The sequence below is a fragment of the Ambystoma mexicanum genome, chromosome 3p (genome assembly GCF_040938575.1).
Source record: "Ambystoma mexicanum isolate Mex_15411 chromosome 3p, UKY_AmexF1_1, whole genome shotgun sequence".
NCBI lineage: Eukaryota > Metazoa > Chordata > Amphibia > Caudata > Ambystomatidae > Ambystoma > Ambystoma mexicanum.
The window spans coordinates 884,101,762-884,129,570 of record NC_090925.1 but is presented as its reverse complement, the minus strand read 5'-3'; the positions used below and the strand labels follow the sequence as shown (position 1 = coordinate 884,129,570).

Here is a 27,809-nt window from a genome sequence, read left to right as displayed (position 1 = left end):
ACGCGGCAGAAACAGCAGGACGTTCCCTGGTACAAGGAATACTCCTAAAGCGCCATGTATGGCTGCGCAACTCAGGCTTTAAACCGGAGACACAGGCGTCTTTAATAAATAAACCTGTCGAGGACGCCAACCTCTTCGGAAAAGCGGTAGATGAAGCCCTAGAGATGGCCAAAAAAGAGTTCGACACTATCAAGACTCTTGACCAGATCTCTAAGCCCACTACCAGACGCGGCTATGGCAACAAGCGCTTTTTTCGTGGCCAACGGCAACAACAACAAGGTCACCATCAGCAATACCCTGCCACCAATTACCAAGCCAATAGTGGCCAGTACAGCCAAAGAGGCCAACGCCGGGGCAAAGGGAGAGGTCGGGGATCCACCCCCAGAGGCTCCCAAGCCCCCAACAACTCCAAGTGACGCGAAGATTCGCGTCCCCTCCCATGCAACACCGGTCGGGGGCCGGATAACATCCTTTCTTCCTGCATGGGAGGAGATAACGTCAGACCGTTGGGTACTTTCCACCGTAGCCCACGGATACTGTATCGAATTCAACAGTTCCCCATCCTACAGACCCCCGAGGGGACGGCGGTTGACGCCGGAACATCTTGCCATCCTTCTTCAAGAAGTACAACAACTGCTGGAAAAAGGAGCCATAGAGGTCGTGCCTCTATCTCAGGTAACGGAAGGTATTTATTCAGTGTACTTCCTTGTACCCAAAAAGGATCTAACCATGCGCCCTGTATTAGATCTGCGCCCAGCGAACAAGTTTATCAAACCCCAAAAGTTTCGTATGGTGACCTTACAGGACGTGATCCCGCTGCTTTCACAGGGAGATTACATGACAACATTGGACATGAAAGATGCATACTTTCATATTTCAATGTTGCCAGCGCACAGAAAATACCTAAGGTTCATGATAGAGGGCAAACACTACCAGTTCAAGGTGCTACCCTTCGGTATAGCTTCAGCACCAAGGGTATTCACAAAGGTACTGGCAGTGGCTGCGGCCCACCTGCGCAGGTTGTCCATCCCAGTTTACCCTTACCTCGACGACTGGCTCATAACAGGGGACTCCTACGAAACATGTTTCTCCAATACCCAAAAGACGGTAGACCTTTTGTTCCAACTGGGCTTCTCCATCAACGAAAAGAAGTCCAGTCTAGACCCCAGTCAAATCAAACAATTTCTAGGGGCTCTAATTCAAACAAGGGACGGCCTCGTCTTCCCCTCCAAAGAGAGGGTCCAAAACATGCTGTTTCAGATCCCCCAATATGTGACCGGCCGAGAGGTGACGGTACGCAAAGCAATGCGCTTGCTAGGAATGATGGCGTCGTGTATTTATTTGGTACCTCACGCGCGCCTGCGCATGCGCCCAATGCAAGAGTGGCTCAACAGCCAGTGGTGTCAGGCCAGCGGACAATGGGACGATCTAGTGGTGGTCTCGCAGGCCTTGGTTCTCTCGCTACAGTGGTGGACAAAGGGGAACATGGAAAAAGGAAAACCCTTTGCCACACCCGCGGCGGAAGCCACTCTAACCACAGACGCATCCCTCACAGGATGGGGTGCTCACCTATACCATCAGACTGCTCACGGAGTGTGGACTCCGAACGTAGCATCCAAACACATCAATCTACTGGAGCTACTAGCGGTATTCAAGGCGCTAAAAGCCTTCCAAGAACACCTACAAGGCAAGACAGTAATGGTCCTTACGGACAGCACTACAGCCATGTACTACATCAACAAGCAGGGGGGCACCCACTCTCCAGGCTTGTCCAAACTGGCCCAGAATATATGGAAGTGGGCTCTCAAACAGGACATGTTCCTACTATCACTACATGTACCCGGGGAACTCAATCTGCTGGCAGACAGACTCAGCAGAGATTTCCCCCTGCCCGAAGAGTACGAATGGCGTCTGCACGAAGACATCATCTTCGACGTCTTCACACAATGGGGATTCCCAGAAATAGACCTGTTCGCAACCCTGGAGAACTCTCAATGCCTAAGTTACGCCTCCAGGTACCCCCAGAACCAATCCAAGGGGAACGGTCTATCGATGCAATGGTCAGGGAAATTTGTTTACGCTTTTCCCCCGACTCCCCTTCTCAACAAGGTGGTGCACAAGATGCACCAGGAACAAGTGACCATGATACTGGTGGCCCCAATGTGGGCCCGACAGCCATGGTTCGCTCACTTGATGGAGATGTCTCTATCTCCCCCAGTAAAACTCCCCTGCCTGTACAACATGCTATCTCAGAACAAGGGCAGGACTCTGCACCCATGCCCCCAGAACATGAATTTAGCAGCTTGGCTCCTGAGGTCATAGAGTTCGGACATCTACAACTCCCGCAAAGATGCATGGACATCCTCAGGGAAGCCAGAAAACCGAACACTCGCCACTGCTATTCTAGCAAGTGGAAGAGATTTGTCATCTGGTGCAGGAGTAAAAGCATCAACCCTATTGACTGCTCTCCCACACATGTGGTACTATACCTGACCCATCTCTTGGATTCAGGCCTAGTGTTTAACTCCATTAAAGTCCACCTAGCGGCACTTTCTGCATACACCACCTCCCAACTCAAAGTGTCGTGGTGGAGGATCCCAGTTATAAAGGCATTCATGGAGGGAGTAAAAAGAATACACCCACCGATAGCTGACCCTGCTCCCGGATGGGACCTTAATGTGGTACTTACCAGACTCATGGGCTCTCCATTCGAACCCATGCACAAAGCATCCCTTAAACATCTTACTCTTAAGACTGTTTTTTTTTAATAGCTATCACCTCCATCAGGAGAGTAAGTGAACTTCAGGCTCTTTCTATTCTAGACCCCTTTGTTACAGTTCACAAAGATAAAGTGGTTCTACGCACTCACCCTAGGTTTGCTCCGAAATTTATTTCTAAATTCCACGTAAACCAGTCTATAGAACTACCAACGTTCTTTCAAAATCCTTCCAATTTGGGAGAAAGGACTCTGCACACACTTGATGTACGCAGGGCGGTCATGTTCTACATGGAAAGAACCAGACCATTGAGGAAGACTAATCAGTTCTTCGTCTCGGTGGCAGCAGGAAGAGAAGGAGATGCGGTTTCAAAATCCACTATTTCTAGATGGATTGTTCAATGCATCACTCTCTGCTATACTCTTGCTAAGAGAGAACTACCCTTTAAGCCAAGAGCACACTCTACTCGAGGCACGGGGGCATCCATAGCATTCATTGCAAATGTTCCCCTTGAGTCCATCTGCAAAGCGGCTACCTGGAGTTCTGTGCACACCTTTACAAAAGGTGTCTAGATACACACTCTAGATCTGACTCCCAGGTGGGACAGGCAGTATTACGACACCTTTTCTCTACTGTTCCTTCTCATAACCCACCGCCAACTCCGGGTACTGCTCGCTAGTCTATGCACAGCATGTGATTCTAAGCAGATTAACAAACATCAGAAGAGAATGCATTACTTACCGTAAAAGCATTTCTGATGGTTGTATCTGCTTAGATTCACATGCGCCCACCCTTCCTCCCCGCTCGGATGGAAGGAACATAGACTTCCTTTATATATCTCTCTCTCTTTCTGTACTCACTCACGTCTAGAAGGCTCCCTCAGGGCAGAAAAAATACAAACAGAGGGACCTCGACGCGTGAGGGATTGTGGGTACAACGCACGTCACTATAGGGATAGTGTTTCAGACACGCCTGGTCGACGTCCCCTTTTCGACTACGAAAAACAAGATGCAATACTCCGCAGTGACCACTGGATGTCGGACCTATGCACAGCATGTGAATCTAAGCAGATACAACCATCAGAAATGCTTTTACGGTAAGTAATGCATTCTCATATATATAATATGCCACCTGCATATAATTGTCTGTCCTGGTGACCCCTTCAGGACACTATACAAAGCCTTCTCTTCTCCTACCACATTTGTTTTACTTTCGTCCATTCATTCTCTCTGACTTCTACCGCAGCTATCTCAAACATTAGAGAAGGCATTTGTGCCCCCCGCCCCGTTCAAACCTGACTAAACGCTACCAACACTGTTTCTTTTTATTTCAATATCTGGCCAGTATAGCTTCCTCAGAAGATCACCTCTCAATTTTTGGATTAATGTCCCTGATAGAGTAACCATCCCTGGTACTTTCTCCATCAGGTAGGGCAAAACATACAGACTTCTCCTGTCTAAACCCCTTCTTATTCTCTGGTTGTGAGTTCACCATAGTACCAACCAGTTGAGGGGAGGGCCGTCAATATTTAAGTTTCCCTCCATTCGTGGTCCCATCTCGGGAACTAATATTACCTCATTCTGTACTGCCATATTAACAGTCGTACAAACATCTAAGCTATTTCAAACCTCGTCTGAAGAGATTGTAACATTTCAGCCACGCATTCACTTTCCTCCATACTAGACTCCAGTTGAGGTATAAGAGCCTTATCTTTTTCCGTCACCCCTGTAGACATTCGATTAAATGTCTCAACAACTGTCAAATTTCATAGTAGAACTGTGTGCAAGGATTTTCCTTTATACCTGTGGTTCTTAACATTTTTTGTTTTTTTACCATACGTCTTCCCTCCCAACTTATTTTTTCCTTATTTATTTCACCTGAAGTACTTTTCAATGGATCATCTTTAATGGTAATGATGACACCCATAATTTCCACTTCCTTCTCACTTGTTTCAACACTATTACTGGGTCTGTCATATTCCTTCAACAAACTACCCTGATATTTCTGATTTCCCTCCCTTAAAACATTAACAAGTCTACAGGGACTCATGGGATAATCTGCACTAGCCAGCCTAGCTTGTTGATTTGCTATAGGAGTAGGCGGTTTAGTTGTAATTTGTGAATTAATCAAGTGGTATCCCTCCCCCATCAACTAAATTTTTTAATTAATTTCACTGAAAAGCAATGTGCGATCTTTAACTTTGTCACAGATGTTTTTGTATAATGCGACGAAGGAGCTGAACACCATATTCAAAGCAGAGATAGTAGGGGGAGGTAAGCCAAATCCGCTCGGTCACCTCTTGCAACGTGTGGTACATAGATCGCGTCTCCTGCATTTCCCCAATGACCATCTCATATTGTTCTTTATTAAGTCTGTTAACTCTGTGGGTGGCCCCAGACCAGAAACATCCCCTGTCTGTGGATCTAGATCGCCTGTGAAATCTGCAATATCCTCTACATCATCAGGTTCCGGGTCTCCACAAACTCAATGATACTGAAGTCACATTGGAGCTCTCAGTACGGGTTATTGCACAGATCGATTTAATAGGTCTAATTTCTGTGCTTGTTTCCTGATTCAGGAAAGAAATCAATTATTTTAAGGCCAGCAATCAGAGTTGCTAAGTTCGCAATAGTTATGTCTGCTTTCTCGCGCAATGCCAAAGCAGTTCCTACATAACTTCCTGCAGGAGTTTTTGAGTCACCAAAATTCAGCAATAGTTTGGAGACCAAAACATTGTCCGAAATGCCACCATGGTCTCTCATCTCAAATGTTCCACGTCCCCTTGTAGGAACAGCCCCTTCTCCACCACTCTCGATATTTAACGAGGGAGTGGTTTGACTTCGGAGTGCCAGCCATAGGGCCTTCATTTCAAAGTAGTTTATAGAAACTTGTATCTACTCGCACCAAGTCTCTCCCTGTAACTGGTTTGGTAAAGGTTCTCGCTTCCACACTGCCAAAGAGCTTAAATGCACTACACTTGTAGCGCACTTGTAGCACACTTGGCTTGCGCGTGCTTCACGCTCCAGGCAGTTTTAAACCCCAGCTGAGGACATGCTTTGTGCACCGAGCTGCCACTCCCAGGCACAACCAGCAGATGAAGAATCTCCAGGCTTTGCTGTGGATGTCACATTTGCTGAAATGTAAGTAACTCTGATCCGAAATTCAATAAGGACACATGACACTATTTAACTGCGCCACACTTGTAGCACACTTACCTTGCCTGCTGGCAATTGTCTTGGGTATCCCCTAAGGCAAGGGAGAATAATACAAATGCAACAATATTTGGGAAGGAGCCACCAAGGAGAGAGGGATGACCTGGGCCAGGAACTCTTGGCCATGCGACAGTAGGTCCTAATTTTGACACTAGGAACATTTGGGGCTCTGACCCTAGGTACTGCTTTGCTTCTAGCGAAATTGTCGATTGAGAAATTAGGTCTAACTTAGAAAAAAACTTCCCTCATTTGTGTTACTCCTCCGTCCTGACTGTTTTCTCAGCTATCCCTTTCTGAGTCAACCCTTAGCTTGATAGACCTTCATCTAAACCCTACTTTTGTGAAATATAGAAGTGTCAAACATGAACCAGAGTCTCAAGCGTCATTTTGATCCCACACCATCAGAGACCTCGATTTAATAAACTGTCCCACTGGGAGCCAGGCAGGGCTGTCAAGGCTGCCATTGTTTGATCTATCTTTCTCGTGTTCAGACAAACCCTGTATGCCCGATTGTTTATTGGCTATGGAGTTTCTTTTCTTAAAGATCCTATTAGTTGAACTGCAAATGTGCCTGTGCTCTCCTTATTTTTATCCTGTGGTTAGTTAGAAAGAAGATAGTTGACTCCACTCTACCTCAGGAGTTATAGTTTAGTGCTTTAGAAAAGTAATTCTTCTAAGAAAAGTTTCAACAATTAATTGTAAAATGTTGCTTTTGTGGTCCAAATTGCTTCTTAAATTATGTCAACTTTTCCCTTATCCAAGTGCATTGTTGGCTGTGGGAGCTGGAAAGGAAGATGCTGCTGTTATTCTCACATGATTTCTTTCTGTTTAGTTTGAAGGTCTTCCCATCTACCCCGATGTTAGCCGAATGTGGCAGATTGTTGACAAGTACAAAGTTACCAAATTGTACACCGCACCAACGGCAATCCGTTTACTCATGAAATTTGGAGATGAACCTGTCAAAAAGTAAGCAGTGTTTTTCTTGATTAATCCAGTGTGTCTGTTGGAAATTATGATCATATAGATAGCCTCAACAGTTAGCAATGTCTAAGCCTGTAAACCTTGCTTTCTTTTAATTGTTGAAAGGTTTTGAGTATTTCACATGAAGTTTACCTTTATGCACTTTGCACTTAAGGATTTGGGATCGTGAGAAACCTGAAGGTGTCTCAGAACACGACCATTGCTATTGGATCCAGTTCCTGGGGGTGGATAAGTGAGGGAGGATCACCTGAATGGGGGGTCCTCGGGGAGTGGGAGTGGGACGACGGGTGAGAGCGGTATCCCCTTACTTTAACAACTTTTCCCCATCCTCTTACGTAGGACATTCCAAACCATTGCCCCCCCCTTTTCTAACTCGAACACTTTCACACAACACAAAGGACAACGGACTAACACCAGAGCCGTTTACCTGACATGTCCCAATATAAGGGTCAGGTAAGGTCAGCCAATTAACCTGAATCACACACACCTGACTGCCCTTTCCTTTCCCCAGAGGCATAAAAGGTGAAGCAAAAGAGCACAGTACGAGCAAGAAAAGTATAGCAGACAGCACGACGAGACGGCTAAGCAGGCACGGCAGTTCAAGCCAAGTAGAAAGGCAGAAGGAATCGAGAGGATGGCGAGGAGAGAAGTGACCTTGCCCTTTTCATCCCAGACCAGCGGGATCTTCATGGAAGAGAGCCTAAGTCCGCGAACAATAGCACAAGTGTCCTACAGCAGATGTCAACGGTTCACGGGGCACGCCGATAAGCAGGAGCGAGGGAAGTTCCCGTTCCCATGGTACTGGCCTTGACTCCAGAGGAGCCAAAAGCCAAGCGGTTCATCGCAGCCAGTGAGTCGAGGGGAGAGCCAATAAGAACCGGGCTGTGTTGAGTGAGACTCGCAAAGTGGCAAGTTTTGAACCAAAGCTGAGAAACTTTGAATGAACTGTAAAGGGGAGACCAGTTACACAGAGAAATCGGCACCACGTGTGTGCCAACTTCAGAGACTCGGGTCGAGCCCCATATGAGAGAAACTACAGATGCCAGAAGGCTGTAGGAGGGCCAGCGAAATAGGTCAAAGTGGTCATACAGAGTGTCAAGCAAAATCCCCATACAATCGAAAGACTTTGATCTACAAGTCATGTGATAGAAAGGGAAGTGAATCCCAAATACATTGAGTTGTGTAAAAAGACAATATTGAAAGTAAAGGGGGATCAGCACCCAGAAGAGGGGGACCCAGGGCCGAGCCACTATCACCCTAATTGAGTGCCACAGTAAACCCGTTGAAGAGAGGCTAGGAATCAGAGGGGTCGGACCCAGCATAGGGGTTTCCAAGGATGAAAAGTTGTCACCCCAAGATTGAAAAGAGTGAAAGCAAAAGTTGAGAAACGGCAAGAGTGAACCCGAAGGAGGGATGCCAGAGATGAAGCTATCACCCAAGTATTGACGGTCAAGAGGGGCCCAAGCCCGACAGAGGGAGATCCAAGGGTGAAGCTATCATCCAAACTTCAAGTAAGAAAAGAACTGACATATAAATTAAGGAATACGATAAGTGAAGGGTCAGCGCCCAGAAGAGATGACCCAGGGGTGAACCCATCACCCAGCGAACATTTAGAACCAAACTTTTCATTTGGTAAAGGAACTTTTGTTTTGTTATTTGAACACGTCAGGTCCTCGAAGGCCAGAGACTTTCAAGTGAAACGAGACTCGGACATCGACGGCCCTGATAGCGGAAAGCTCGAGAGTGTGTCCTGAGAACTGCCATTTGAACTGTTATCTCATGATGGAGAAGCCCGAGACTGTACTGTGCTCCAAGCTCCCATCTTACCCTGTGCTTGAAATTTAGGGAATGGAGACCCAGGCTACTGCATCCTGACATATTATTTCAGAACACATTTCTTTTCTTGAGAACTATCCCACATCCCTTTTTGTATTAGTTGTGAGGTTTCGCTATAGGTTTCGTAGTATAGGCCCTGTTTATTTTGACACGCCGCCACTAGGACTTCCTTATTTTTCATTTGATGGTCAACACTTGCTCCCATCTCAGTTATAGGTTTAGATTATGTGTTTTCCAACCTGCATTCAGCATTAATTGTTCAATAAACACCCTTGAACTTTGATCACTTGTGTCTGTTTTACGTGTTGCCACCATGAGTTTTTCACAACGTACAATGATAATAAGACAGGCTTGATATATGTGATATTGGGCAGTGGGGCACTATCATTGAATTCAAAATATTGAAGCCCGTAATTGGTTAATAGGTGGTACTATGCAATATGGAAACAACAAACATTGTGAGCATGCTGAATGGCAAGTCGCAGACAATATCTTCAATAGTGCTTGCTCAGGTGCTGGACATGCTTGTGCAGCATGGCCTCAAGCACATCTCCCTGCCCACCACCTTTGCACAGGTAAATCAGACAAAGGAACAATTCTATGCAGGTGTACCGAAATAGGAAAGACAGCCTTCTTTAAACATGCAGGTGACTTGTGATGCACACCTGACCGTGATCCACTGCTGTGTCCATTTCCCAGGTTCGACCATGACGACGTGGTCCTGTGCCACATGGGGGCCCCACAGGGGCAACCTCCCTAGATTCTGCATCGGTACAAACACCATAAAAAACTTGTATAGGGTTCAAAACTTGGAAGTGTACGCATCAGGGTTCAGTAATGCATGCCGGCACAGCCCTTTGCATGAAGGACCCTGTCCTCTGACACAACACATAAGAAGTACTACACCACATGACAAGACCCTGCGTGACAACATCCGGGCATGACTAACACATAATCCCACATATACAAAGATTGCACTCCAGGTATCACAATGCATAGGGTAACAATACCTACATAGGACAAGGGACAATTCTCCTGTGTCAGATGACCATGCAAGACTGCGAGACAGCTATGTCATGAAGGCTAACACAATGAATTACATTTTTGAAGTGCATGATCACCATCAGATTACACCGATGTCGCGAGAGGATAGGTCAGGAGCAACACAGGTTCGATCCCCAGGTCCGCGCTTAGAAACCTCTGGGTATTAAGCGTGTTATTTCTCCAGCATTGGATCTTTCATAGATTCAGATTCTTGAATATTCCCTGTCGTCAGACTGGGAATCCTCGATGATTCAAATAATATTACATTTTTTTTTTTAAATATCCATTATTTCCATAGAAATATGAGTGCAAATAGCCCATCATGGTCTATGAGCCATCCACTTGTGCAGTCCCTCCACCTCACTTTGGTCGTTTATGGCCCCAACCAATGAAGTGGCAGGGCTTAAGCTCCGCCCCAGACTGCCAGCTTCAGATTTTTCACAGAAGTCTGACAGAGGGAATCCTCCAGCTCTCTGAGCTTTTCGTATATGTTTTCCTTTTAGGTATATTTGTTTTACACATATTGTATCTTTTTGAGATCTCCTGTTCAAGAGCTTTCTGCTCTGTGTTTTCAGAAAACACTTTTGTTCATCAAAAAATCGTCGAGTGAAATCCTCTTCAGAACATGGCTGAACTTCCATCTGCCAAGAAGCCTTCCCTATTCAGGGACTGCACGAGGTGCATGAAGAAACTTGTCTACATGAAGGATCCTCATGATCAATGCATCTACTGTTTATATCCTCATGATGTAAATAAATGTAACATTTGCAGGACTTTTTCCAACAAGACCCTGCAGAATAGACACAGAAGACTTCTCCATTTAGAAGCCAAAGGTCTATCTTCTGACGAAGAATCTGCCAAGACAGCTCCTGTACATTCTTCTAAACCATCTGAGAGACAGATTTCTAAGAGAAGGGCCTCTTCAATGTAAAGAAGTGTCTCACCTTCTCACAAAAGTAAAAAGAAGGTGGATATACTCCCTTTGAAATCTGGGGATCACAAAACGCAGCATCCTGAAGAAAAAACCACCTCCAAAGGTAAGGAGGTGTTTTAAAAAAAACCTGGGGGGGTCAATCGTCAACGGATAAGCCGTCTACCAGCAGTCATAGTAATAGGGGTCCATCGACGACCAAGCCGTCAATGAAACCCGTAGCGTCCATGACGACTACACTTCAAACCTTGTAGTCGAAATCAGCCTCCACAAAACATTTGTCGGCGGAGTCCCATAACTCGTCCGCGAAGATCCCGTCAACGGATAAACACACTCACCCGTCGACAAAGTCATCGTCCACGAAGACACCGTCGACGAAGTCATCATCGTCCACAAAACCACCGTCGACGAAGTCCACATTGTTACACCATCCAATGAATAAGCAGTGTTCCCTTTGCCAGATGAACCGATAGGAACACAACCTTCTCCTTTGAGAGAGATGACAGAACTCTCAGACATCATTCTTCAGGAGAAGTTTTCAGACACAGAGTTTGTTGGCGGGCAACCTTGCCTCACCCCCAAGGAACACAGTCCTCCCTGGTAACCAACTGTGGAGGAACCTGTCGATCCTTATGATCCAGTCATCATAGAATCAATGCAAAGGATCATCGAAGAATTCAACAGACGTCAAGCGGAAAACAACAAGTCATCCATACCAAAAGAGGTAACACCTCCTCACAGTATTTCACCTCGGCATAGCACACCTAGACAGTCTCCTTCCAGGAGCAGGCCACGTAAAAGGGCACATTCACCTCAGCCTCCTCGCAGATCCAGGAGCAGAATGCTCAGTACTTCACCGACAAGGGCCCCATCTCCTAGATTATCACCTAGGCCAAGGTCAGCTGTTCGAGATCTTACTATTGTACCTTCAAGAGCGGGCGCTAGAGGCCCGTCCAAGATGGTGACGTCCCTGTGCGCTCCCAGCACACACCTGAATGAATCCTGTCTAATCGCGGCATCCCTGATGAGCATCACTCAATATTTGCAGGTGTAACGTCTGAACTTCCCAGGATTGGCCCGGCGGTCGAAAGAACAGTGAAAATCGGAGCTTTCCCCATCGAGTGGGCCGCACCAGCTGGGCACATAGACTGCAGAGCTACGCCACACGTAAGGAGACAGCCGCTGCGCTGTGAGACGTGAGAAGCCGGAGAGAAGGAAATGCTAGAGAGCGGGAACAATCGCTGCGGTGTGCGGAGCAAGAGCCCCCGCGACCCGCTGCCAGCACCGACAGCAGCCGGGCCGCGTGCCCCCCTTCCCGCCGAGTTGCCCACGACCCGACCCTCTACACCGCGCGGGGACGGAGCGGGCAGCGGTTGAAACATCCTTGCGTCCCGGCAGAGGGGCTGGATCGGTCCTCCCCCTCACTGAGACGAAACGAGGCCAAAGCGGACGCCAACTTCCAGCAAAGAGGTGAGGGGTAGAGGCGTTGCGGGGGCGGTGTGGTCACGAATTTGAGGAGAGGAGCGGGAGCAAAAGTCAGCACCACCAACAATTTACATCCGCGTTGGGACTCCTGATAAAAAAGGCCATAAACTGGGGGCACCGTGCAATATTGCTGGAAGCACTAGCCCAGTGGGTGCCATCCCAACGCTATGAGTGTTCCCCACCTCTATGGACATATAAGAGGCGCACCGCTTCACCAAAGTACACACCGCCTACCACGGATCTATAAATTCATACCACACGCGCCGTAAGCCTCCAAGAACAATGCCGAGACAGCCCCCCCAGCGCCAAACCCCAACAAGAAAGGGAACAATAGACATCAACTCAAACGCAGATTCCGCCCTGACCCTGCCGCACTACGCCAACCTGACTGGGCAACAATCAGTAACAGGCTGGCAGCGCTCTGCTTTGCACTTGCCATAAAGAAAACAACGGCCCCTCTGTCTGCCAACACAAAAGGATAATCCATTCTTTTTAAGAAGAGCAAAGTCTCCAAATCGAAGTCCTCGCCTCTGCCCTCAAACAGTGCAGTCCCTAACAACATTCAGGAGTCATACCCTACCTGGGCCACCATGGGCAAAACCGACAAATCCCAGAGAAAACTTAACTTCTATGCAGGCCCAGCGCCCAAAGCTTCCAGATCGACATCTGAGAAATACTAATGGACTTGAAGGCCGGAATAGGCGGCCTGGACAGCAAGACAGACACACTATCGTCCAAAGTAGACCTTCTCCAACACCGTCTTGAAAAACACAGCGACAGACTGGACAATGTCGAGCAAAGAGTCTCAGATCTCGACGATGGAGATGCCTCACCCACCACAAGAGTCACTACATTAGAAGGTCAAATGAAAACAGTCTTGGCTAAAAATGAAGACCTAGAAGGGCGTTCCAGACGGAACAACATAATGGTGATTGAAATTAGAGAACAGCAATTACAAACCAAAATGGAGGAACATATCGAAAAATTATGCACAGAATTGTTTGGACCTACTGAGCTGTCCCAACTGTTTGTAGTGGAGAGAGCCCACAGGATCCCGTCCACCTAGACCGATCATAGCCAAGCTGCTAAATTTTAAGGACAGAGATACGATATTGAGGTTGGCAAGGGAGAAAGGCAAACTTCAGTATGATGGCGATGACATTCAGTTCTTTCCTGACTTCTCCCCATCAGTACAGGCCCAGCGAAAGTCCTTCACCTATGTTAAGCATAGACTCCGCGACAACCAAATCCCCTATTCGATGCTCTTCCCAGTGAAACTTTGCATCCAATATGATGGAGGTACACAATACTACACTACCCCCGACGAAGCCACACTATTCCTGGACAGACAAGGGTGCAAACCAGCCAACCAAAACGCCGGACCATCGAGGAAAGAAAGAGTGGGTAGAATCCCTACCTGAAGAATAAATGACACACCTGCGCACCCCTAAATCTAAACTTTCCATCAGGGCAAAATCAGCATTGGGAATGGGAGCCGACTCTTGGAGGGACACCCGCGCCCCATGCACAGCATGTTTCTAGTTCAAGTTGGGGGGGGTTCCCAACAGACAAGTTGGGGGTTGTTCGTGCAAAGGGAAAGGTTTGGTTGTTGACGTTCAAGACATGCGCCACCCGCCGCCGCCCCAGTTCCTCAGCCCACAAAAGCTCTTCATACTCCCGGAGACTCCGAGATGGTACCACGAAATGCTGTCAAAACGGTCGAAGAAGCAAAAATCATGTGAAACCAGTCGCCTCCTCTCCCTGCGGGCACCAAATCACACATCACTGTGACGATTCAAGGTAGCAACATGGAATATTTGAGGGGGCAACCACCCAGCCAAGACAAGGAAGGTCCTGCAGCTCCTCCGACACCATAGGATAGAGGTGGCAATGATCCAGGAGACACACCTCCTCCCCCAGAACGAACACCACTGGGCCCGAAACTGGGGCTGTCACCATTATTTCTCATCGTATTCATCCTACGCCAGAGGAGTGTCAATCCTCATCCACTCATCACTAAGCTTTCACCTGATCAAGACTGAAAAAGACGAGGCGGGGAGAGCCCTCATGGTACAAGGGGTGGTGGCAGGTGAGGAAATAGTCTTGGTCAACTCTTACGCCCCTAACACTGACGGAGCAAATAACTTCGATTGGGTGCAATCTAGACTGGCACAAGTGGGCAACGCAACCATAATCTGGGGAGGTGATCTGAACACACACCTCAATCCCCGGAAAGACAAGTCACAATCAACAATGGCGAATCCATCCAAGGCCAGCCTACAAGTGCAAGAAATCTGCAAAGCAGTCGACCTAATAGACATATGGAGACACCAAAACTGGGAAAACGGAGATTACACATCACTCCAGCGTCCACAACTCGAGCTCGCGCATTGATTATCTATTGGTCTCATCCCACAGCAAGTGGCAATAGGGTCCCTGCCAGATACTGCCCAAAACCTTCTCTGATCACGCCACTGTTATACTCGATTGCAGTCTACCAGATACCAATCCGAAGCCACCACACTGGCACTTCAAGCCGGGAGCACTCACTGACCATGTGTTTGCAACAGAGCTACGAGAGGGACTTTGTTGGAATCACTCAAATGTTTTGCAAGGGGGTGTGCCTATCCAAAGAAAATGGACTCTTGAAACTAATTCACCGCAGACTAACCACCAGCGAAAATCATCTAAAATCCCTAGAACACCGACAACACACGACCAACGAAGCCCTCACCCGTGCAGAGCTGAAGAAAGAACTTCTCAACTTTAGGACCCTAGCTGAGCGTGAAATAAAATTCTTGGGGCACAGACACAAGATCAGGCAATACGCCGAAGGCCAGAAACCAGGAGAGTCCCTTGCCCGCCTGATTGCAGCAGATAGAAAGAAAGCCCACGGTGGTAGAACAAATCCGATCCCCACGAGGAGACTTGGTGCACAAAGAAGGCAAAATTGTCGAGGTGTTACGAACGTTCTATCAAGAGCTATATAGCGCCAACCACCCATCGGACACAGAGGCGATCCGTACATATCTCAGCGATACTGAGCTATATTTGGAAGAGAGAGAACTCCGGGAACCCCTAAACGACCCCATATCACTTGAAGAGATTCAAGAAGCAATAAAGAGTTTACCCTCGTCCAATGCCCCCGGTCCCGACGACTGATTGGTGAATTCTACAAATTCTTTGCCCCTACCATAGCCCCCTCCCTTTAAAGGTCTATGAGGAAGCAATTGAGTCCGGCATTCTCCCCCAAACTCTAAGAGAAGCTAACGTAATTCTCCTGCATAAAAAAGATAATCCCCCCCCCCCCCCCGAGGATTGCAAATCCTATCGTCCAATCTCTTTAATCTCGATAACAAAATCCTCGCAAAAATTCTGGCGAAGTAGATTACTACCACTAATGCAGAATGTTCGGGGTGATGGCAGCACTCGATCCCAACCAGCAGGCGATAGCTGTGCTTTTAGATGCCGAAAAAGCCTTTGACGCTGTCGAGTGGCCCTTCATGTTCGCTGTATTGCAGCAACATGGGCTCGGGAAACAATATATCAAACTGGTCTCCCTCCTCTATAATCAACCCCAATCTGCGATTACCCTAGGAACAACAAAATCTGCATATATAAATCTCCAACGCAGCACCAGACAGGGATGTCCACTATCTGCCCTGATCTTTGCATTAGTAATGGAGCCTCTAGCAGCCGGCCTTCGAGAACGACAAATTCAAAGAGGGCTAAATATTGGCCCACATAAACTAGTAATATCCCTATATGCCGATGATATTGTCCTCTACATACAAAACCCAAGCAAACATCTCAACCCCATCATGCGAGAAGTCATAAAGTTTGGGACGGTGTCAGGGCTAAAAAGCAACTACGCCAAATCTATTGAATTTCCCCTAAACAGCAATACCAGTCCCTTCGCGGATGATTTTAATTTTAAATGGGAAACCGCTCATGTCCGATACCTGGGGATCCAGATGTCCCTGAATCACCTCGAAATATTCAGAGACAATTATGAAAGCGCTCTCAAGGCACTACGCGAGAGGGTAAATAGGTGGAAAACTCTCCCACTGACCCTGTTGGGGAGGGTATCACTAGTGAAAATGGTAATTCTCCCTAAACTCGTATATTTGTTCTCTAACATTCCCATCCTATTGTCCCGACGCTTCCTGGGGACTGTGAGGGGTCTAGTGCTAGACCTAGTCTGGACGGGCAAACCAGCGAGGGTGGCATACTCATCACTCACGCTTCCAGTGACGAAAGGTGGCCTCGCACTCCCCGATGCCGAAAAATATTACTGGGCAGCCCAAGCCCAATATCTCAGTCATTGGTACTCAACTCAGTTCATAAAACCACATGTACACATCGAACAAGCCCTTGCCTCGCCGGACCTGCTGAGAGCCGTAATTATTAGCAAGCAGGCGGTACCTCGCACAACACTAAATATAGTGCAGTCCAGATACTCCATTTGGCGGAAAATGGCTGATAAATACAAAGTGCAGACTAGATACTCGCCCCTCCTCCCCATCAAATTTATCCCAGGGATACCCCTTACCGCTGAAAAAGTATTCCTCAATTGAGCAGACAAATGCAAAATAAGCATGCTAGTCGACCTCTTCGTCCATGGAACCTTCATGACGCCCCAACAGGCGAAAGAGAAAGGCAGCACCACCTCCTTAGATATATTTCTCCAGCATGGGGTCTGGCATGGATTCACATGCTCATGAATATTCCCCGTCGTCAGGCTGGGAATCCTCGGTAAAGAAAAAACCAGTATCAGTTTCGTTTCTGATCTGTCTTTCGTAGTAGTAACCAATCACTGAGTACACGGAGTGATACAGGCAAAAGGTGAAGGAAAACTGGTGTCATCAATATACAGAACTCTGCTAATGGACACATCGCCAATGAACTCCAAAACAAGAGAACGATGGGAGAAATCATTGCAAACATCTATCCCAGATGAAGAATGGGATTACATACTACGACACACACAAAAAGTGGCACTAAACTCACGATTCGAGCAGATCCACTTCAATTTTCTACACCAAACCTACTATATGCCCCAAAAAAGGAACAAGCACCACCCAGAGCTAAATGCCACATGCGACAGATGCGGCGCACCAGTAACCGACTTCATACACCTCGCTTGGAGCTGCCCACCAGTAGCCAAATTTTGGACAGAAGTGCTCCGCGAAATCGAAGCAATAATTGGCGAAGAGATTAGACCAGACCCAATCATGGCGTTACTATGGCTGACAAAAACCCTAGCACAACCGATGAGGAAACTAGCAAATATACTTCTGGTGCTGGCACGAAGAAGAACAGCCATGGCTTGGGGCCGGGGCACAGCTCCTACATTAGCAAACTGGAGGAAGGACATCCTCTACTGTCAGGAAGTGGAAACAAAATTCATAGGAACACTGCCACTGCATGCGAGGCCTCCGGACATATGGGGCCCTTACATACTATATCTGCTCTCCATTGCTGACTCCCCAGCTTCGCCTAACCCAACACAAACTGGAACCAGTGGGAACTAAGGACCAGGACCAACACACCATCTAAGAGGACTGAGGGTCGACAAACTATAACAACGGAAGGGCGGGGAGAATAGTGGGTGGCGGGTGCGGGAATGGTGAGGACTGGGCAATTACACAAGTTACTTAGCCTGCAGTTCAGGCTAGTTTGTATTGTTGTAATTGGAAAATGCAAAAATAAAGTTTAAAAAAAAAACTATTGTGCCTTCAACCGCATCAGTCTCAGACTGGCAAGAGGATCCTTTCTGAGAATTTTCTGACCCTGGGGAAGGGGAGATTAGAGCGAATGGGATGATTACATAGTTGAAAAACCCCATAAGAAAGACTCTAGGAGATTCTTCACCACCAGAAGATTTGGTAACTTTCCATACCATTATTGGCAAAACTGCAGACTTGTTCAAGCTTCAAGTCACATCTGAAGAGAAAAAGTCAGTGCTTTATGAGCACAGGGATAAACGCAGGACTGTCGCAACCATTCCTGTTCTTGATACCATATGGGAATCTGGGTCAAAGATATTGGCTACGCCTTTATCTACTGCTGCTCTGGTTTCAAGACCAGAAAAGAAATATAAAGCTCCTGGCACAGTGCCACTTTGTATAAGGGGACACACCAAGCCAGATTCTGTTATCACGGTGGCAGCGGGAAAAAAGTTGGCCAATCCTGCATCACCCTTATCGGCACCACCGCACAAGGCAGGGCATAAATTAGAGGCCATGGGCAGGAAGGTATCCTCGTCAGCCTCTCACATCAGAGAGCAATGCCCTAGCCATGACAGGGCGTTTTGACCACGAGCTATGGTTGTGTATGTTTAAACTAACCCGACATTTACCAGCGGATCTTCAGGAAGAAGCCAGATCAATCATAGCAGACGGGGAAGCTACCTCAGATCATATGATTGACACAGCAGTGGACGTGGCAGAATCAGGTTTCAGACAAATGGCTCACTGAACGGTGCTGAGGAGACAGGCCTGGATGAAGGCTACAAATTTCAGACCGGAGGTCTCAGCTCAAATATTGGACATGCCCTTTGATGGGCAAGACTTATTTGGTAAAAAGATAGATGACCACCTCAAAGGAATTAAGGCGGACACGAACACAGCTCGAGCCATCAGTTCCCTTAAAGATAAGGACAAAGACCGCAGATCTTTTTGTTCCTTTTGAGGCTCATTCTCCAAATTCAGAGGCTTCAATCATCCCTCCTATGGCCAGAAAACACAGGGAAACACTTACCAGAACAACAGATACCACCAAACCTCTAACAAGTACACCCAGAGGGGAAGGTGTGGGTCTACCCAGAGCAAGACCCAGGGCAAGCAAAATTGACAAATCATACCTTTCCCCTCAACGTCATACCCCGGTGGGGGGGAAGAGTGAGTCGATTTCTCCATCGTTGGCAGTCAGTCACATCGGACAAGTGGGTGTTGCAGGTGATCGAAAAGGGTCACACTATAGAATTTCTAGATCAACCTCAATCCCTTGCTCCCACTCCTCGCAAGGTACATCTTTTAAGGCATGTCTTGTCTGAGATTCAAGAACTGCTCCTAAAAGCAGCCATCAAACCAGTCCAAGACCAACAGAAGGGAAGAGGTTTTTACTCCCGTTTCTTCCTGATCAAGAAGAAAAACGGTCAGTGGAGACCTATTCTGGATCTAAGTGCGCTCAACAAGTTCATCAAGTGCATCAAATTCAAGATGATATCCCTGCAAAGTGTCTTACCTTGGCTAAACCAACATGACTTCCTGGTCACCCTAGATTTGGAAGACGCCTACTTCACATCCCCATTCATCCTGCCCGCAGACATGCCAACCCTCCCGATTTAGGCTGGAGACTCCCGATTTTGAACTGAAAAATATTGCTATTTTTCACGTTCTCCCACCTAAAATAAATCTAGCCCCAATGCATGCCTACGGGGAAATTAATTTCTCCCCAAATTCTCTCATGAAATCTCCCTCCTAGGTGCCTCAGAATGTTGGCATGTATGCAATAGGGGAGTTACACTTCAAATTCTGTGTTCTCCCGTTCTGCCTGAAGTCAGCTCCATGAGTTTTTACCAGCAGCAGTAGCAGCAAAACTCAGAAGGACAGGAAATGAATTCTTCCCATATTTGGACGACTGGTTGATAGGGGCAAGCTCACACACAAACTTGCACGCCTGGCGGTTTCCAGAACAATTAACTCTTAAAAGGGTTAGGTTTCTCCATCAACGAAAGGAAATCCTGCCCAGTGCCCAACAAAACAGTTCTCTTCCTGGGTGCGGACCTCAACACATGCATCCCCAGGGTAAGACTCTCGGTGGACAGAATAACAGCTATTCTCCACTTACCACATGGTTCCTAAACAGAGCGGCAACCACGGTACGCTCTTAAAAATCTCTCCTGGGCATGATGTCCTCATGTATATTCCTCATACCAAATTGCAGACTTCACATGCGACCAATCCAGGAGGCCCTGGACCACCAATGGAAACAGGTATTCTGCTCATGGGAGGATACAGTCCAACTACCGCAGACATTACTCAAAGTACTTTGATGGTGGAACTCACCTCAAAACCTGCCACAGGGAATTCCCTTTGAGGCACCGACATCTATCCTTCTCCTCAGGACAGATGCATCACTGTCCAGCTGGGGGGCCCATCTATAGGACTTTCAAACCAAGGGCACTTGGTCCGCTCAAGAATCTCAACTGCACATCAATGTATTAGAATTCAGAGCAATACGGTGGGAGCTGAAAGTGTCAAGGAGTTCCCCCCTTCTCACCTGAGTTCGATCTTTGCTGGATTTCTTGGTCGATGCCTTCTTGCGAACTGATCGAGTCTTGAATAAAGCTGCACGAGTCTCTTCCGACTCCAGCGTGCGTTCAAGGTTCCGGGATGCAGGGATCCAGGAGTCCGGGAAAGTAAATGGGTGCGCAACAAGCACACGAGTCCAGTAACCAAGAAAGGAAGGAAAGGGACTAGGATGGGGTAAACTGGAAGAAGCAAAGGATACAATACCGCGAGCTACGGAGCACACGTCTGGTCGCTACTTCGCAATAGCATTGAGACGCGCGGGGCCGCAGGGGCGTGGCACATTTATGAGACGTACAACGTCCGCCGTGAAGGCTGATGCGAGGCGTGTCATGTGATACGGCCATGTTGGAAGAAATAATGAATACAAGCCCCATCGCGATAAGGACCAGGAAGTCCAGAAGGGGCGCGTTCTGTGGGTCATGACAGAAAGCCTTCCTTCCGGTATTTGCCGGCCAGGTGGTTACCATCCAGACAGACAATACGACCTCCATGCATTGCACGAACAAACAAGGAGGTACCAAGTCAGAAATCCTGTCACAAGAAGCTCAACTCCTATGGGCACTGCACCGCAGAGTACAAATCAAAGCGGAACATTTCCCCGGAGTGGACAACGTCCTAGCGGACAAACTAAGCAGAGAGTTCACGACTTCACACGAGTGGGAACTAGACGAGAAAGAAGTCCAACAAATATTTTCCAAATGGGGTCATCTGCAGATCGACCTGTTCCCCACCAAAGCCAACAAGAAATGCCACAAATTTGCCACCAGGTACCCAGAATATCGGTCAGTAGGAGATGGGTTCTCGGTGGATTGGTCAGGGAAATTCCTTTGTCTTTCCCCCATCCCTCTCATATCGAGAGTTCTGCGCAGGCTGAAAGAACAGAATTGTTCAATGATCCTGATAGCTCCGGATTGGGCCCGGCAGATCTGGTAATCAACTCTACAACACCTCTCCCGACGGCCCCCGATTCACCTCAAAGCTCCACAGGAGCTTTTGACGCAGCAGAACCGCAAGGTCCTCCACCATTATCCAGCGAGCCTATCTCTAAAGGCCTGGTTCCTGAGCAGCACAAATGAGTGAATCTAGATTTACCTGCAGATTGCTGGGATATTATCAAGGCATCTAGAGCTCCTTCAACTCGAATTACCTATACCCGAAAATGGACTAGTTTCTCCAAGTGTTGCGAAACATCATCGGTGAACCCTCTCACAGCATCAGTCGAGCAAGTGCTACCCTACTTACTGCACTTGGCCAAAGCAGGATTATCTATATCCTCTATCAAGGTTCATCTATCGGCCATATAGGCATATACAATGCACCCATATAAATAATCATTGCTCACTCTACCAGCTGTTAAGATGCGACATGAAATTCTTATTGTGGAAAACAGCTTTCTTGATAGCCATCACGTCTGCCAGGAGGATCAGTGAGTTACAAGCTTTATCATCAGAACCTCTTTTCACTTTGTTCCACAAAGACAGAGTCATTCTGAGAACACATCTAAAATTTCTTCCCAAAGTTTTGTCGGAGATGACTCTCACAGAGTGCATTGTCCTCCCTACTTTCTTCCAGAATCACACATCTGATGCAGAAAGATCTCTACACTCGTTAGATGTGGCAAGAGTCCTAAAGATTTATCTACAAAGAACTAAGGAGTTTCGCTCCTCCAACAGATTGTTCATTGCTTTCTCTGGATGCACTAAAGGTCAACATATTTCTAAACAAAGTTTGGCACGTTGGGTCTCTCAATGTATCACCCACTATCATCAATCCAAAGGCGACCCCCTCATCAGACCTCCTTCGGCGCACTCCACCAGAGGGAGAGCAGCTTCAGTGGCGTTTCACGCAGGGGTAGCTTTGAAGGACATTTGCAGAGCCGCTACCTGGAGCACTCTGCACACGTTCGCCAAGCACTATTGCCTGACAGAAGATACCAACAAAGAATCTGCAGTGTGCCAGGCAGTGCTCCACCATCTCTTTGCATAAGGTAGGATCATCCTTCCTCCCACTTTTCCCTGGATATGTAAACTTGGTGTGGCTGTATGGCAAAGGCTTGCTGAAGTTTTTTCTGCATATTTATGTATTTATGATGTGGGCATGTTTTAACTGCTTGGTATTCTATTCAAGCATTTAAATCTATGAAAGATCCAATGCTGGAGAAGTCTTAGTTACTTACCTGTAACTGTATTTCAAAGGGATTGTGTCCGCCGACGTATTCCTCATCTTAGATATATCTCCTTCCAGCTCTGCTGGCCTCGGAAATTTTTTTTTTCTCTAGAGGGCGCTGCACGTCGACGTCCTCCGAGTCGATGTCCTTCGACAGCCGCCGTGTCGACGTCATCCTGCCTATAAAGGCCACGCGCAGCGTCCGTTGCTCAGTTCCGTTTTTCCGCGCTTACTCAGTGCCTCGGAATACCGTTGCTCAGTTCTTAGTCAGATTAATCCTATTTACCTCGAGTTATTCAATCCGTACTCGATGGCTTCCTCGTCGGAACCGACAACTCCTCGATCCGGCTTCAAGAAATGTCGAGATTGTGGGAAAAAGATGTCGTTGACCGATCCTCACAGAATTTGTCTGTGGTGTTTGGGAGCTGAACACCATTGTTCGGAGTGCGAGGACTGTATGTCCATGACAGCTAAGGCCCTGAAGGAGCGTAGGGGGAAGCTGGAGAAAGGTAAGACTTTTAAAGCTTCTTCTTCATCGACGAAGTCGAGACATTCGTCTCCTCGTCACCATTCACGCTCCAGGTCTCGGAGTGGGTCTCATCACTCCTCGAGATCGAAGCACTCGAAGAAGAGACGTCGAAGATCCCCTTCTCCGTCTTCCTCTGTTTCGCCAAAAAGAATCCCTTGCCCCACGAAACATAGTTCCCGGGCTGAATGGGAGGAATTCCGAAAAAATATGATGAGCGTCTTCGAGAAAGCGGCCTCGACCTCCTCGAAGACTGCCGAGAGCGATGCTCTGGTCGAAAGACCCGAAGGTCAAAAACGCCGCGAGTCGCAGTACCCGGCGAAAGAAACCTCTTGTAACGCTCACCTGATTCTCGCAGAGGCGCCGGTCTTGACTGGGCGACTACCGTATCTTCAAAGGTGATGTGTAGCACCCGGTTGGCTCTTTGGGCTGGACCTCTGTGCACTGTATGCCTGACGTGTAGAGTAAGATGTCTGCAGATAGAAAATATGGGGTTAATGAACTGGGGTTATTGGGGTGTCCCTATCTCTTTCCTCTTCTCCTCTCCTGTAGACCCCCAAAGGTTAACGCTCTCACCTTAGGTAAGTGAATGCCGAGCTCTCCATCTGCCTCGGGGCAGGGTGCTGTAACCAGTTTCTTCACTGGATAGGTAGCGCAGGCCTCTTGACTTCAGAGGACTGCTGTCCGTCGTTTACTGCACGAACGGTAAGTTTCGAGTCATTCAAATGTCTTTAAAGTCTTTAGTAATGATGTCTCTTGTTTTGCAGGGTTCCGGCGATGGCGGATGACGGGCTGAAGTGAGTTGAAGATGGAGCCCGTGTGATGAATAGAAGCGCCTGGAAGCACGTAAGTAAGCGCTTGTTGCCTGCTTCACTATGCGCTCTAACTGTCTTTTTATTTTGCAGGTACGAGTTCGGAGCGGCTGCAGGGTGCCGGAATACCCACAGGATTAGATGTGGAAAGGAGTAATGGCACGTGAGTATTAAAGTTCCCCAATGTCTTTAAACGCACCTTGTTTTGTCTTTCAGATGCGGGATGCAGCGCCGAAGAGTTGGTAAACTTTTGTCTTTCAGATGCCGGAATGCTAACCTGTTCTTTCTTGTCTTTATAGGTGTTGCTGAAGACTGGATTCAGAATGGTAAGCCTTTGCCTTTCAGATGCCGGAATGTTAACCTGTTCTTTCTTGTCTTTATAGGTGTTGCTGAAGACTGGATTCAGGATGGTAAGCCTTTTTCGATAGGCCCAGGACCGGATGCAGAAGACACGATGAGCGTTCTGCTGCAGAGGTTGCAGAATAACGCAAAGCAAGATTCATCCACCGGGTGTGGTTTAAATAGCCTCCTGTAGTGCTTAGGTGTCTCCTTCCACAGCCACGCCGAAGTAAGAAAAGAGTTCCTGGTAAGAAAAGAGTTCCTGCCTTCCAGAAGAGTTCCAGTGTTCTGAATCTAGGGAGTGGCTCCAGCCCCACCCAACAGGAAAAGTAGTTCCAAACAGAAGAGGGTCAGAGGCTCAACTGGCAGGCAAGTAAGCAGCATGGTCTGCTGAAGGTAAGTCCACCCAAGCATTATGAGCCCGGCGCTTCCAGCGCTGGGACTGGGCATATTTATGAGCCTGGTGCCACTGGCGCCAGGACTGGGTCCAAAAGGTCCCAATTGGGACTGGTTGGCACTCGGAACCTGGGTTATGGATCTGCTTCCAAGGGAGTTGGGAAAACCCTGACCTTTTGGAAGCAGAGATCATGACACCTCTCGAGCGCGTCTCGAACCCTCGAGCAGGACTATGACCTCCAAACCTTCCTCGAAGGTTCCGTCGACGCCGTCGACGAGGGTTCCGTCGAGGTCGATGTCTTCGACGCCGTTGTCGAAGGGACCTTCGACACACGGGTCTGTCGACTCGACGCCAGATTCGACACCGGCGTCGACGCCAAGAAAAGTCACAGTTACCACACATCCAGTGACTATCCCCAGGCCCTCGACGTCGATGGCTTCGATATTGTCGAGTAGAATTCCAATTCTGTCGAGGTCTTCGAGGCCTCCGCCTCTGTTTTCGACGCCACGCTCGAAGCCTTCGACGTCGGCGTCGACGACATCGACGTTTTCGAGGCCAATAATGACAAGTTCGGCACCCTCTGCCTTGGAAATGGGATTTACTCCCTTTATGAGTTCAGAACAATTGAGAACTATATCCTCAATTTTAGAAGAGGGTGATTTGTCTGAACAGGAAGAGTTACAGGGACCTGTAACCCCAGTTAGAGAGGAATTTTCCTCTGAAGAGCGCAGATTAAAGGATCTTCATGATTCTTTACATGAGGCAAGTGGGTTAGACACTTCCCCTGAGGTGGAGTTTGCTAAGCCAGACCCGGGGGAGCATGCTGAAACCCCCTACAGAGCCTTAATGGCCAGGATTACAGAGTTCATGGGGTGGTCTGCACCTTCACAATCTTTCCAACAAGATGACCTCACGGATATTCTTGACAAAGGCCCACAGGAGGATCCTGTGGTGCCTTTTCATAAAGCTCTTCAGAGAAAGATCATGACAAACTGGGAAACCCCAGATGTAGTACCAGCAGTAAATAAAAAACTGTCTACAAAGTACAGGGTATCTTCTACAGACCCAGAGTTTTTGTCTAAACACCCATCCCCAGAAAGTCTGGTGGTACAGGCAGCATCCTCTACTGATGTCAAGACGGCTTATCCTACCGTCCCACAGGACAGGGACGATAAAAAATATGATGCTATGGCAAAGAAAGTCTTTTCAGCATGTAGCATGGCGTTAAAATCTGTTAATGCTACTTGCATCCTTGCTAGGTTCAGCCATACACTTTGGGAGTGTGCTTCTACAGCGGCTGACTGCATCCCGGAGGGAGAAGAAAGGGATGCGTTCCTGAATATTATACAGGACGGTAAAGACGCTATGTGCGAATCCCTCCAGACGGGCATTGATTCGGCTGACAGTATCAGCAGAGCAATGGCGGCAAGTACATCAACCAGGAGATTCGCTTGGTTGAGAAAGTCGGGTTTTTCCCCAGATGTGCAAGCCAGGCTCTTGAACATGCCATTCGATGGCTCTTCTTTGTTCGGGAAAAAGGCGGATGACAGTTTAGAGAAACTGCAAACTTCAAAAGCAGCAGCAAAATCCCTAGGAGCTGCAATCCGTCAGACTCCTTTTCGTCCCACAGGAACCTCTGCGAGGGGCAAGTCCTTTCGCTTCTACTCCGCATTCGGAAGAGGTAGAGGACGACCGGCTCAAAGGGGTCAAAGAAGATCTACCCGAGGTGGACGGGGTAGATATTCAAAAGCCGCAGCAACAGCAGGTGCCTCTTTACCATCGGCATCTGCATCAGCCGCCCCAAAACCACTCTGAGGACTTCCCTCACAGGACACCTGTAGGAGGCAGGTTGACTCAACATCTGACGGTATGGCAGGCTATCACGTCAGATGCTTGGGCATTGGAAACAGTTGCCCAAGGTTACTGCCTGCCTTTCCTACGTATACCTCAGAGTCATCCACCGGGGATCAGCTCTCAGAAAGCTCCAGATCCGCTCCTCTTGCAGGAAATTTGGGACCTGCTAGAGAAAGGTGCCATAGAACCGGTACCTGTAGCGGAGAGGAACAAGGGCTGGTACTCCCCTTACTTTCTCATTCCAAAGAAAGACGGAGCAATGAGACCCATCTTGGACTTGCGAGAATTGAACAAATTCCTCAGAAAAGACAAATTCAAGATGGTCACTCTTTCTCAGATCCTCCAGGCCCTTCAGTTCCAGGACTGGTTGGTATCTCTGGACCTTCAGGACGCTTATTTCCATGTGCCTATCCATCTCAAACACAGGAAATACCTGAGGTTCGCAATTGGCAACTCTCACTATCAATTTCGAGTGCTGCCATTTGGGCTGACCTCCGCCCCGAGGGTCTTCACCAAGTTAATGTCGGTAGTGGCTGCAAGTCTAAGGAGGCAAGGGTTTCACGTCTACCCCTACCTGGACGATTGGTTGATCAGGGCTGTTTCTCCGGAACAAGCTCAGATCCAGCTAAATCACGTGTGCCACTTCCTTCACAGACTGGGCTTCTCCCTCAATTTAAAGAAGTCACAAATGATACCATCGCAGAGACTCCAGTTCATAGGAGCGATCCTGGATACTTCCCTGGGAAAAGCCTCGCCACCAGAGGTGAGGGCTCAAGATATTCTACAGATGGTTACCAAGTTCCAGCATGCCCAACGTCTCCCAGCCTTCGACTTTTTGAGGTTGCTAGGCCTCATGGCATCCTGCATTTTCCTAGTGCCAGAGGCTCGCCTGAGAATGAGATCCCTCCAGTGGGCACTGAGGACTCAGTGGTCACAATTCTCAGGGAGAATGACAGATCTTCTTCAGGTTCCCGGCAGGGTGGCTCGAGACCTTCAGTGGTGGGCCTGTCAGGAGAACATTCTGAAAGGAGAACAGTTCTGGCAACCCTGGCCGGAGATAACAGTAGTCACGGATGCCTCACTCACGGGGTGGGGAGCCCACGCCAACGACTTGACCATCAGCGGTCGTTGGTCTCCATCGGAGTCCAGACTACACATCAACCTGTTAGAGCTGAGAGCCATCAGACTTGC

The 27,809-nt window shown here is 48.0% G+C and overlaps 1 protein-coding gene across 2 annotated transcripts in view; it reads left to right on the top strand.

Annotated features, from left to right (window-relative positions):
• The window catches only part of ACSS2 (acyl-CoA synthetase short chain family member 2), a 948,517-nt gene that overhangs the window by 696,258 nt on the left and 224,450 nt on the right, over positions 1-27,809 (top strand). For both annotated transcript variants that reach the window (XM_069652109.1, XM_069652108.1), the window contains one exon: positions 6,762-6,895. In XM_069652109.1, coding sequence (XP_069508210.1) covers positions 6,762-6,895 — 134 coding nt within the window. The remainder of the gene's footprint in view (positions 1-6,761; positions 6,896-27,809) is intronic.